The sequence below is a fragment of the Parasteatoda tepidariorum genome, chromosome 4 (genome assembly GCF_982258835.1).
Source record: "Parasteatoda tepidariorum strain Cologne lab strain chromosome 4, Ptep-v5.0, whole genome shotgun sequence".
Taxonomy (NCBI): domain Eukaryota; kingdom Metazoa; phylum Arthropoda; class Arachnida; order Araneae; family Theridiidae; genus Parasteatoda; species Parasteatoda tepidariorum.
Window position 1 is genome coordinate 82,418,683 of NC_141758.1, and position 14,527 is coordinate 82,433,209.

The window sequence follows — 14,527 nt, forward strand, 5'->3', positions numbered from 1 at the left end:
GATTTCAAAGTAAATAAAAAACAAAGCAAAAAATTAAGACCTAAAATAGAATCAAAAGGAAATTCGAAATTAAGGGGATCATGTATGTTTACGAAAAGTGGTAGTACAAGTCAGTAATGCTGTAACCCAATAGGTACGATGGTCACTCTAGGTAAGATTGTCATTGACCAGATTGGTATTTGAAATTTGGGAAAAGGTAGACGTAATAAAATAATCAAGATTAAAGGTTTACGATCATAAGAAAATGACTTGCCTTATCTAAATAAAAGCATAGCATTGGAAAAATCACTAAATGTTTCCAATTGAAAACAAACATATCCCCTCCCCCCTCAAAAAAATGTAGTCCCCACGTACAGGCGATATTGAAAAGAAAAATAATTTATTGCAGTTTGAAAGCTTCTTATTCACGTCTGACAAGGCTTATAAATGGGCGCCTATTTTTGAGAGCTTGAAACACTTCGCCTGTTATTTCCAACTTGTATTTTTTTCTTTTTTTTTGACGCGAATGAAGCTTTTCTTTTATCAAGTAACAATCATGACCAATTTGAAGAAAATTTGACGAATCATTTTTGATTTATCTTTCTTTTTATTTCAAAAATACTATATTTTACTGTCCTGATACTAAATACCCAATATTTATATTATTTATAATCAAAATCTGATCTTCTAATTATTGTCTTAATTCCCACATCACTATTTTTTTTTGATGTGCTGCAGGGATGCAAACTGTGCTTTAAGTAACATATTTTCTGAAGAGATACAGAATTAGAAACAGATTCTTGCAGATTTCATTTTCGTTTAATAATTCTGATACTTCTTTAAGAGCCTCACTCCGATATGACTGTAATACAATAGCACTTTGTATGAAAGTTTAAATTATTTATATGCAGTGTTGTGCAAAAATCACTGTAAACCAACTTTAAATAAAATGATAAAAATTTAATAAATTCTAAATTTTGCTACCACTATAAGAAGAAGCAAGTACTAATCGAGGTATGATGGCATCACGGAGGACCGTTCCATGACTACTGAATAAATGTTTTTTAGTCACAGAATGCGATAAAAGTGGTTGAAAGTTTATTGCAAATAATAAAGCTATTATTTGTTCCCGCAAAAAAATATTTTGTTTATTAAACTCCAATGATTTTTTATTAAAAAACTATAAGCCAAGTAAAAACTATATATTTTTAACATCATCATTAAAATTTCATTATTAGTGTTTGAATTTACTTGTGACGACGAAAATCCTAGTTTTCATTAATGATTTATATTTAATTAACGACTTTATGCACAGTTCTCTAGTTTTCTGTAAATATTTTAACACAGCTGGAATCGAATGAATCTCGGTTAATCCTATCGATAAACATTGAAAATTTTTTTTTTACTTAAGCAGCACGCTACACGACTGAGGTTGTATTATGTTGGGCACGATTCAAGCGCAACAATCTCATGTTCGTTTAAATATCCCATTAAGCACGTCTCAGGGATCAGGTAGATGAAACTTTTCTGAAACGTTTGGCTGACGGTCGGGGTTTTGAGGCGATTACAATCGACTTGATTGGCTCGTTTCCAAGTGAATCTGATATTCTTTATGCTGGGTAATTGAAGAGGCATAATTGTAATTGTAGTGCTTCACGAAAAGAAGAAAAATCTGTTGTCAGCTGAAAGTCAGATTTATTTTGTGTTTGGAAGAAACAAATTTTAAACGATGTCAAATATCTATCGTTTATTTAATACGAAAAAGTACAATTGAACGTTATATTTGTTTTGTGTTGGAAACTAACTTTAAACAATGCCAAACATCTATTGTTCATTTAATACGGAAAGAGCAGCTGAAAGTGAGATTGGTTTTGCGTCAATAATAAATAAATTTTAAACAATGCAAAGCATCTGTTGTTCATTTAATACGGTATGAACAGCTGAATATCAGATAGGTTTTGCGTCAACAAGAAATAAATTTTAAACAGTGGAAAACATCTGTTGTTCAAATAGTGCGGAGCGTCAAACAGGCTTGGTGTCAATAAGAAATAAATTTTAAACAACGCCAAACATCTATTGTGCTCTTAATACAGAAAGAACAGCTGAACATCAGGTAGGTTTTGTGTCAATAAGAAGTAAATTTTAAACAATGCAAAACATCTATTGTTCATTTAATACGGAAAGAACAGCTGAACACCAGATAGGTTTTGCGTCAATAAGAAATAAATTTTAAACAATGTCAAACATCTATTGTTCACTTAATATGGAAAGAACAGCTGAACATCTGATAGGTTTTGTGTCAATAAGAAATAAATTTTAAACAATGCCAAACATCTATTGTTCTCTTAATACGGAAGGAGCAGCTGAACATCAGGTAGGTTTTGCGTCAATAGGAAATAAATTTTAAACAATCCAAAACATCTATTGTTCATTTAATACGGAAAGAACAGCTGAACAGCAGATAGGTTTTGTGTTAATAAGAAATAAATTTTAAACAATGCCAAACATCTATTGTTCACTTAATATGGAAGGAACAGCTGAACATCGGACAGGTTTTGTGTCAATAAGAAATAAATTTTAAACAATGCAAAACATCTATTGTTCATTTAATACGGAAAGAACAACTGAATGTCAGATAGGTTTTGTGTCAATAAGAAATAAATTTAAATGATGTCAAATATGAATAGTTAATTTTTCATCGAAAGCACAGATCAGTGTCAGATTTATTTAATTTTAGTGAGAAACCGTGTTTAAATGTTGTCAAAATTCTGTAGTTTATCATGAGAAGTGCAACTAATTGTCATATTAATTTTGTGTTAGAAAAAAAAAACGATACCAAATATCTATTGTTTTTTAATACGGATAGAACAATCGAACGTCATATTTGTTTTGTGTCAGTGAAAGCAAAATTTTAAACGATATCAAATATCTATAGTTTGTTTCTTGGCCAAGGTTTGTTTATTACGCAAAGCGCAAACGAACGGCATATTTATTTTGTGTTACTAAGAGCTATATTTAAAATAATTTCTAATATCTATCGTTTATTTGTCAAAGAAACTACAAATAAACATCAAATTTATTTTGTGTTGGAAATCAGTTTTAAGCCAAACATTTGTTCAATTGATACGGAAAGAACAACTGAATGCCAAATAGGTTTTGCGTCAATAAGAAATAAATTTTAAACGATATCAAATATGAATAGTTAATTTTTCATAGAAAGCACAGCTGAGCATTAAATTTATTTAATTTTAGCAAGAAATAGTGTTTAGATGTTGTCAAATATCTATATTTTATTTATCACGAAAAGCGAAACTAATTGTCTCGTTAATTCTGTGTTAGAAAAAAGTATTAAATGATGTCAAATATCTATTCTTTTTCTTTTCACAAGAAGAACAGCTGGTCGTCAAATAGGCTTTGTGAATGTTAAAAACAAATTTCAAACGACGTCAAATATAATTAATTTGTTTATCATAAACAGCGCAGAGGAACGTCAGATTTATTTCATGTTAATAAGAAGCAATTTTTAGCAATGTCAAATATATTTTATTTATCATGAAAAGTGCACCTAAACATCCTTTTTTTGTGCTACTAAGGAAAAACTTTAAACAATGTCAAATATCTATTGTTCATTTAATAGGTCGTGTCAGCAAAAATCAAATTTCAAACGATGTCAAATACGATTAGCTTGTTTATCAGGGAAAGCGTAGCTGAACTTAAGATTTACTTTTAGATGTTAGTAAGAAACATTTTTAAACGATATCAAATGTAGATTTTTTGTTTATCACGGAAAGTGCAACGAAACGCTATATTTATACACTGTTTGTTAATAACAAATGTTTAGCTATGTCAAATATGAATAATTTGTTTATCAATGTAAAGCGCAGGTGAATGTCACATTTGTTTGATGTTGGAAACAGTTTGCAGCAATGTTAAATATTTGTTTTTGTTTCAAGAATGACAGCTTTGTTTTAGCACTCAGAATCAAATTATGAATGATGTCATATATCTAATATTAAATAAATACGGGAAGAACAACTGAACATCATATTTATTTTGTGATAGTAAGAAGCAAATTTTAAGCAGTGTCAAATATCTTTTGTTTTCTTATTTTCAAATGGGTATTCATAATATATACTCTCTCTCTCTCTCTCTCTCTCTCTCTCTCTCTCTCTATATATATATATATATATATATATATATATATATATATATATATATATATATATATATATATATATATATATATATATATATATATATATATATATATATACAGGGGTCTGTCTAGGTTTTTCTGACAGGTACCTATTTTGTGAAAATTTAGACGTAATTTGTGAAAAATTAAAAATTATATTAAAAAATCAACACAAAAATATGGATTTATCGTTTCTTAAGGGATACAAAAATGAAATTTTAAGAAAAAGTATTTTGTGAAACTACCGTTTATATATATATATATATATATATATATATATATATATATATATATATATATATATATATATATATATATATATATATATATATATATATATATATATATATATATATATAGAGAGAGAGAGAGAGAGAGAGAGAGAGAGAGAGAGAGAGAGAGAGAGAGAGAGAGAGAGTATATTTATATATATATATATATATTTTCCATAACGAAATTTCTTTTTGCTACGTCTTGGTAAAATTTAATTTATTTAGACAATTATCAGCGCCGAAATATGTCTTATTCTTGTAAAACGATTATGACGGATTTCTCAAACTCCGCCGTGTCACCTTCTGTCCAACACACCTTCTTCACTTCCTAGTTGGAAACTGACCCACCTTCTCCAAGAATGTCCGTGGTTGGTTCTTCCTTCTAGCTCATACTTGAAGATTTCGAGGTTTTCACTAAAAAATGGAAACATTTTGTTAAGTCCCTACTTTTTCTCGATTTTCATCCCCCAGGTCACAGTCTTTAATGTAGTTAATTGTTAATTGACTGATTGATACGGTTAATTGAGGCACTGAGAACATGGTTGTTAAAGATTTGGTTTAGAGTTGGCTATCGACTATTGTTGCATCCTTAGGACAAAAACATAAATATTAACAGTATTATTGACAAAACAAGCACCTCAAACAAGTTACACTATAGAATCGTTAGTCACAGCACAGTTTTTATTTATGAAAACACTTAACATCTATGGCCTCACGGACAGTTGTCAGTGCTGCCGGGCCAACTGGTTACTCCTAGTGACTGGTGAGCAGGTCAGTGGTGAGGCGTGTGTGGTAATCAGCCACGTTGGCTGCCATTGTGAGCCAGTCCGTGGTTGATTTCGGGGTGTGCATGTTTATTGTGTTAATGTTTATAGCATCCATCAGGGTTTATGACGTAAATGCTACGGTGATTACAATTACATAACAAACATGTGCAAATACAGGACAAAGGAAAAAATACATAGCCACATTACAGAACTTTTTTTTAAACTATACATATAACATTTATTACCCCACGGACAACACCTGGTGTTGCCGAGCTCACTACCTGGTATTTTTGAGCGGGTCAGCTGTGGGGCGTGTGAGTTAATTGAAAATTTGTGTTTGCGCAACCGTTCAGTATTTTGTGTGTGTGATATGTGACCCCATTAGTTCTCTAATTGGGTATAGTTAATAGTGTTATCTAAAGTTATAGCTAGTTTTAATTTAGCCTTTTTATCACTGTTGGAATTAGTTGTTATTGGTCCTGGTATTATTGTCAGATCGATAGTTTGAATTAGTTGTTAGCTGTTTTGTAGTCAAATAGTTAGTTTGAGTTCTGTTTTAGAATTGTTAACTATAGATAATTAGGCAGTAACGTTTTAAGTTCTCATATTATTGGTCATGTCTCTTGCTATGCCGAGAATGTTTATTAATTTCTGTTTGATTAGTTTGTTATTTAAGTTATCAGCAAATTTAGCTTTACTGATTGCGTTCGGTTCTTTTAGATGGAAAGTTTGGGTTAGTGAGCACTCACGTCCAGTCAAGATGTTGTGAGACTTAAAATGTTGGTAAAATTACCAATTATTCTGTAAGTTTCAGTTTTCAATTTTCTACCACTCAAGAAAATATTTTGCAAAAAGCTTAGTAGTTGGCAGTCCTGTGTACATACTTAATCAAACTTGAAACGGAAGAATCCACCAAAACTAATCGGTTACATCTATATATTTTGACCTGTCACTTTTTTTCATAAAGGCACCTTTTGCATCCTTGTATAATGGGGCGTATTTTCTCGCTTACCGAATTTTCCGGTTGGCCTAATCAGGACTACCAACTTTCTACGTTTTTTGAGAAAATTCCTTCCGTTGGAAGCTAAGTTTCTGTCTTAATGTATTTTTTGTTTTGTAAATTTGATTTAGTTATTTCCCAACCTTTACATGTAAATGAAACAAGAGTTTATGCTCCAGTTATCTTGTGGTATAGTTTTTAAAATATTTACAAAATTACCAAGAATTCTGAAAGCTTTATTTTTTAATTGCATACCACTTTGCAAAAAGCGTAGTAGAATGCAGCCCTGTTATATTAATAGAGGAATTAATATTACTGATCTTTTTAAAGTTCATTTTTTAGAGCTGTTAATAGAAAAAAATCCATTTAATTTGATGGTCCTCATTACGAAGACGATTATATAGGCGATTCATATTAAAGAACAGACATCAGGAAAATGTACTCTGTACAACGGTGGAATTCGAATCCTCTACCGTGATCACCATTCTAACATAACAAACGAATATTATACAGAACGAAAACTATTGAATAAGATATTATTGTGATTGTTGATAAATTGCATTGGAGAAACGAAAATAGTGACTGAAATAAAAAAAAATAAAAAATAGTTAACTTAGAAAAATATTGCCAAAGTACATTTAAGCAACTTTGGCAATAATTTTGGCAATCAATATTTTTTGAAACATTTATGTAAAGCAGGATCTTACTATTTAATTTAATTTACCATTAATCAAATGTTTTTTTTTTAGGAATTTTTTGTCTGAGAATAATTTGATTATACTCCTTACAAAGTTAACTTTTATCGTTACAATATCTATGACATACTGTTTTCCTTAATTTCTAACGGTTTTGCAAATTACGCTTTTTCGCTAAATTTGGCGACTTTTTTATGTTAAAAGTAGTACTTAATAAGAATGTACTTAACTAGATTATAACATAATCTATTATATATAATTCTCTTACGTGGCTCCCAAATTTTGGCTGTATTTCTTTCCGCCGGTGGCAACGTTTGCTTTGTTTTGAAAACACCAAAGCATTCTGCCTTTTAATGATGTGTTTATGATCTAATATATATAATTCTCTTACGTGGCTCTCCAATTTCGGTGGAAGTTCTTTGTACAACTAAATAAGATTCTTTTCACAACAGTTAAATATTTACTTTATTTTCTTCATTCATAGAGAAAACAGTCGGCAAAGAATTCTGTTAGGTTAAAAAACATTTCGCTAAAAAAATAACGAATTATAAAAGAAATAAAAATAAACAACTTAAAAAATAAAAATGCTGTTGCCAGCCATAGAATTTTTTGAAAGTTAACTTAGCAACATAAATCAAAATGACATATAAGCGCAACTAGATCAAAATTATGATACCTGAGCGCTTGACGTAACAAATTCTTCAATTCTATAAGTGTTGTATCGCCAAATGCCCAAATTAACAATTGTGTTCTTAAAGAAATTCTATAAAAAGTTTTAAATAAACAACCTACTTCTACAACTGCTTCTTGAAGAACTTGGCTCATTGATTAAAAATATTGTTTTAATTTTATAGTACTAACTTTACTTCTACTTTCATTATTGCTATGACCCTCTTTCATTACATTTTACAACTTCATGCTAATATTGAGGACTTTAAGTTGTTTTGTGGTTGAATGCTGAGATTTAGAAATGTGCACATAAAAAAAATAATATTTAGAGGTTAAGAGTTGCCGCAGTAAAATTTGAATTGTTGACATTGAACTTAACAATGGAAACAATCGTTTTTGTGAAAAATTGAATTGTATTGTTGGCATCAAAACTAAAAATATTGTGTTTCAACTTAACAATACAACCTTAATTTATATTTTAGAATTGCCTCGGAGAAATTTGAATTGTTAGCAATGACTTAAACAAAAAGTTTTATTTTAACTGACAAGTACTATATCATAATTTTAATTTTTTCTATGACTATACTCATTTTCTTACTCTTTTCTTTGTTTTTCATAAATTTTATTTTTTTGTGATAAAATGAAAAACTTATAGTTGTTCTGCTTCTGAACACTGATGAAAACAAGATGATGGGCTTCATGAAGAATCAAAAATATATACATTTATTTTACAAATTCCATATTATTAAGGTGGCTCCCTTCAGAGAATTAAAAATACAAAATTATCTTCATCAAAGCCGATGCTTTACATCCGGCGTTCAGTTCAGTGGCAGACTACTATTTCATATTGTTTTACAACACATGGCTTTAGCCCTCTGGTGGGAAAGACTTTAAAACAAAACTTACAACAGTTACTTTTCTCAACAACTGAAATTTAGAATAGTGTGATTAAGAAAAATATGTGAACTGTTTGCAATTTCAAATTAATATTGAAATGTACAGGTTTAGAATTTTCTACAGTGAAAAGTTTTCGGAACTTCAGTATTCAAAAAAGTATACAAAAACTAGACGTTACGTATCCAATGAGCGAGCAAAGCAAGCATTGGATTGCGAAGCAATCCGAAATGAACTGTGAAAGCAGTTCCGGGGGTTGGTGAGCGCCAGCGAGCAGGGGGCGAAGCCTCCTAGTTTTACTAAATAATTGTAAAATGTAAAACAATATTCTCTTCTCACATTTATTAATTTTTTTTTCTTTAGAAAATTTCCTTCAAGGCCGAAATGCTTTATTCATGTAATATTACCGAAAAATAATGACTTAACAAAATTCAGTGTTAACTCTAATATAATAAACATTTTATTTATTCAGTACCTCATGATTAATGGTTAAGAGCAAAGATATTTGATTGAACTTTTGCAATTATTTCTTCACCTCTTGCGATGCATAAAACTTTCATAAACTTGATCGAATAAGATATTTAAAGAAAAAGAAGAGTTATTGAGAGTTATTAATAGTACCGAAAAACCGTGGCTTAACAAAATTTGAAGATAGCGAGAATCTAACAAACATTTCATTTATTCAGTACCTCATTATTGATGGTAAAGAGCAAAGATATTTGATTCAACTTTTGCAATTTTTTCTTTACCGCTTGCGACACATAAAACTTTTATTAACTTGATTGAGTTAGGTATTTAAAGAAAAAGAAGAGTTATTGAGAGCTATTAATAGTACCGAAAAACCGTGGCTTAACAAAATTTGAAGATAGCGAGAATCTAACAAACATTTCATTTATTCAGTACCTCATTATTGATGGTAAAGAGCAAAGATATTTGATTCAACTTTTGCAATTTTTTCTTCACCTCTTGCGACACATGAAACTTTCATTAACTTGATTGAGTAAGATATTTAAAGAGAAAGAAGAGTTATTAATAGTACCAAAAAACCATGATTTAACAAAATTTGAAGAAAACGAAAATCTAACAAACATTTCATTTATTAAGTACCTTATTATTGATGGTTAAGAACAAAGATATTTGATTGAACTTTTGCAATTTTTTCTTCACCTCTTGCGACACATAAAACTTTCATAAACTTTATCGAATAAGATATTTAAAGAAAAAGAAGAGTTATTGAGAGTTATTAATAGTACCGAAAAACCGTGGCTTAAAAAAATTTGAAGATAGCGAGAATCTAACAAACATTTCATTTATTCAGTACCTCATTATTGATGGTAAAGAGCAGATATTTGATTCAACTTTTGCAATTTTTTCTTCACCTCTTGCGTCACATAAAACTTTCATAAACTTGATCGAGTTTATTTAAATAAAAAGAAGAGTTATCAATCAAATAAATTTACGACTTCCTTGTGATAGTGAAACTCATTTCAAACTTTACTTTGGTGGAATATAGGAATGATTAATGTTGGAGAAGGAAATAATCTGTTTTCTCTTCGGCTTTTATCTCCCTCGATAACTGCATATTGTGTTAAAGTGAAAGTTCAAAAAACTTTATGATCTGCGAGAGAGGAACACTTATGGTTCGCTAAACTGAAAATCAATATCGATTCGAAGAACTTTATTTGTATTGCCTTTTTTTTGCTTAGTTCCTGTCGTATCGTTATACTAAAAGTGGATAAAACTTTTTTCATCGCTTAATATGGTGTTTCTGCACCAGAGTTTGAAAGATCGCTATGTTGTGGTTGTCAGAATTACTAAGTGTAGTCTCAGAAAATTCTGCATTGTAAAAATAATCTTCGTCTTCATTGAAAACATTCATTTTGTTACTCAAAATAGAAAAGTTAATCGAAGAAAGAGGTATGCCAACTGCTCCGTTTTCAGAAAAGGTTTTACTAAATTTGCAGCGAATTGGATAGTTAAGGACCTTTTTCATAAAAATATTATCACTTCAGAGCAGAGGGGTGAAATAATGGCGTTAAAAAATTAGGAATACAGCAGAATTTTTTTTAAAACCATTTTTGTACCTGGCGATTATCTTTTGTTCATTAAATTCTTTAATCTATTATTTTATTGTAGAGCCTGTAACTCACTCTTGTAATCATTTAAAGGCGAAATTTGAATTATTAAAGAATCATCATTTCTCTATTTCCATGATTTCTTTTAGTTGTTAGATAGCTTTAGTTTAAACTTATCCTAGATTTTTATTTATTTTTAATTGGCCAAGTATGTATTGATAATATGATTAAAATGAGTATGTATCAGTATGAAATTTTAAAAATTTATTTATTATTATGCTGCGCAAGTCTTTAATGATAATATGATAAAAATGAGTAGGAATAAAAATGTAATGATATGTATTGATAAAAATTTATTTATAATATTTCGCAAGTGTTTAATGGTAATATGATTGAAACGAGTATGTATCAGTATGTAATGATATGTAATAATAATATGTAATGATAAAATTTTTAATATTTCTCAAGTATTTAATGATATGATAGAATAATAGTATGATAAAAATGAGTATGTAATTCAATCAAAAATAACTTTGTCAAACTAATTTTGTAAGCGTTGTAAGTAAAAATGCTGGTTTGATCAGTGTATTATTAAATTCAATATGCGCAATCAGTATGGGTCAATTGAATAAATATTTTAAGCAAATATTGTTTAATTTTTTTAATGAAAGTTTGTAATTTATTTTTAATTATAAAATTTTAACTAAAATGTTGAAATTTCTTTTAAATCACCTTATATGTAGTTGATATTACAACATTTATTAGATTTTATGAGTTAGGGTTCAATAAATTAGCTTATATTGTGAAATGGTAAAGAAGTTAAGACAATTAGATATCCCATCATCTGCTGCATCAGAAAGCCTCCACACGGTTTTCCATAAGTAGTCTGCGCAGACTATTTAAAAAGCAAACCAGTTGTGCTCATGAACCCAAATTCTTTTTTAAAAGTAATTGAGGGAAACTTATAATACATACTTGAGAATTACATTTGCGGTGATTGACAAGTAAATAAAACAAACCAGTCATATTCATAAATTAAAATTTTTTTTGAGATATAATTGCTACCACTTTTTTAATTTTACTAGATTTTATATCAAATGGCGTATCTCCATTTGTAAATTTCGTATTTGTCTGATAAAACTATCAATTACTGGGGTTTCCAACTTTATTGAAATTGTATGTGAGACTCATTTACGTTTGAAGGAACATAAGACATTAACACGATTGATTTTTTATTTGAATAAGTGAACAAATAGCCTAATTTCTCGGCAAGTAAAACCTGAGAAATAAATTTTTTGCACCCTTGGCATGTTAAATTTATACCACCAAACTATTCCGAATTTTCCCGAAGATTTTATTTTCATATTTAAAGTGGTAGTAATTATATACTATTTTTCTTTTATAATCTTAATTTTTAAATGATATTGATCACCACTATTCTTACAAAAATTAAGCACAGATATTAATATAGGTTACTATCATGGTTGTCAACTTAAGTTTTCTCAAATACAACGTATTTGTTTGCTTAAAATTGAAGTTTCAATTCCATTTTAATACCACTGGGAAAAATGATAATGGAAAGGATTAAAAGTTGGCAGGTATGTAAATTTTACAGAAACGGAAACATTAGGGGTATTTTAAACCCATCTATATTTCTTACGAAAATTGTCCGCAAAAAAATGACAACTGAAAAATTTTAGTTCTCGCGTCACAAAAAAAGGCTTCGCGGGCGGCCAGTTGGTAACCACTGATCTATAAGAAACAATTGTATGTACTTAAAAATCTAAAAATAAAGCTATCAAAAATTTCAAAAAGTGTAAATCGCTGTGTCAGTTTTCAAAGCTTATGAGAAATTTTGTTTATTTTGGTTTAGTTTTTTAAATATCTATTATAACCAGTGTTCTTTTTTCATTTGTTTACATATACCCTAGGTAAAACGGTTATTGATGCATCATGAAAACAAAAATTTTTTAATAAACATATTTCGGGCTCTTCTGATGCAAAAGTTTTTAATTGTTTAAAACGTGTTATAAATATAATTAGTGACTAATAAAATATTTTATTTTCAGATTCCTTTATAGATGTATCAATACAGCAAAAAAGGATTTTAAAATTATCCTACGCCTGATGGCTTTATTCTCCAAAGAAGATTTCTTTAGATATCTGATGCTTGACAAAAAATGTTGATTTAGAAATCTAAACTAAAATGTGACAAAAATATATAACTAGATGTTACAAAAAAATAAATAAACAATCTCTATAGGGATCAGTCTAGCAATGGGCACCTCCAAAGAGAAAACCTTTCGAGCATAATTCATTAAAATTTATTTATGTCTTGAATTTTTTTTTTAAAAATTAAATGTCAAAGATTAAGCAGTACAATTGTGTTTACTTTTGCCGCTGTTGAGGCGTGAATTAACAAGTCTTAAAATAAATCGAGTTGAAAGACCACTGTCGACTGTCAACTAAATATAGATTCGGGACATCCCGATATAGAACTTCCTCGTCAAGACATTAATTCAACGTACTACAAGATGTTGGATGATCAAGATATCCGAAACCTGGCACCAAGCCCATCCCACCACGGAGTTTGTCAAAAGATCTCTGACGCTGACAACAATGTGTTCGACGATGTGGGAGCCTGCACGCCGCCTGTGTCTCCCAGGACGGGCCCCATGCCAGGTATTATTCTCACAGTAGAAGGTGAAGCGGACTCTTCCCCAGATGTTGCCAGTGTTGTTGGGAGACACGGAAGTCGAAGTAAAACGCGCCAAAGCCGCAGAGTGCATCAACATCCAGCCAGAAGTCCATCTAGCAGCAGGATGGCGATGCAAAATGGACATAACAAGCTCAGAGAACCTAGCTATTTATCCAGCAGTGGGGTCAGCAGGTCACAGTCAATGAGAACAGCTAGAAGACCTCAATCTGTTGACCCTACGCACAGGTTCAGGCAAAGAATCCAAAGCATTCCCAATGAAATTATTGCTTCGGCAGATGGGTTCAGCGGTCAAAGGCTAGCTTCGAACCAGTCTTTACCATTACCTGGTGATGAGTCTGATTTTATGCGATTGAGAAATTTTGCAGTTACCAGTAAAGGACTTGTGAATCGAGGAGACTCTTTCAGGTCAAAATCCAGGTCATCGCATAGTGTAGCATCGATGGGTGGTAGTGGACAGTTACCGGTTGATACTAAGCAACAGCCAAAGGACGACTCAGTAATAAATTATCCGATTGCATCTACTTCTCAGGCTGATCCAGTTGTACCAGAGATGGCGAAAGAAGAAGTTGTTGAAGGTGCAACTGCCATGCCAGAAATACAGAAGTCAAATAGATATAAAGTGTTAGTTCTCGGTGCGCCAGATGTTGGGAAAACAGCTCTTATCAACCAATTCATGACGTCGGAATACATATGTGCATATGAAAATTCCCAGGGTAAGTTGTTATTGTTTATTTTTACAATTTACAATAAAAGGCACATGATCTTAATGTATTGCATTATAAACTGAAATGTATTATCGTCTTCTTCTTACCACTTCTTACCACTTACTTCTTCGTACCACTTTCCACGTAGCAAAGAAATGGAAACCCTTACAAAACTCTCTCACGTGAATTTAAAACAATTTTAGTAACATATTGTTGAATTGCATAAAAACTGTAGCTTGTATAAGGAAACGAATTGTAGATTTTAAATCAGTGACGTAAATGTTTTCAAGAATAGTACAGAAATCTCTTGAAACAGAAAAAAGAATTGTTCCTTAGTGTAATTATTATTATTATTATAGGACTTTGAGAAATACATGTCATAAAGACATTGTGTGAGCGAAATTTCTCTTTTACTGTTTATGAAACATTAAAGCAACTCTTTTAAATCACTGCCCATTTTATCCTCTTCAGACCTAAGGTACCCGTTTCATGCTTCACCAAATACAGGGTACTCACTGCATAAAGAGAATCAAAAAGTGTTGACGAACTTTTCTGAAT

General features: G+C 30.4%; 1 protein-coding gene across 1 annotated transcript in view; it reads left to right on the forward strand.

Moving 5' to 3' along the window:
- The window catches only part of LOC107452224 (uncharacterized), a 111,745-nt gene that overhangs the window by 18,426 nt on the left and 78,792 nt on the right, over positions 1-14,527 (forward strand). Inside the window, exon 2 of the mRNA XM_071182492.2 lies at positions 12,616-13,978. Within this exon, the coding sequence (XP_071038593.2) occupies positions 13,081-13,978 (898 nt within the window). The 5' untranslated portion in view covers positions 12,616-13,080. The remainder of the gene's footprint in view (positions 1-12,615; positions 13,979-14,527) is intronic.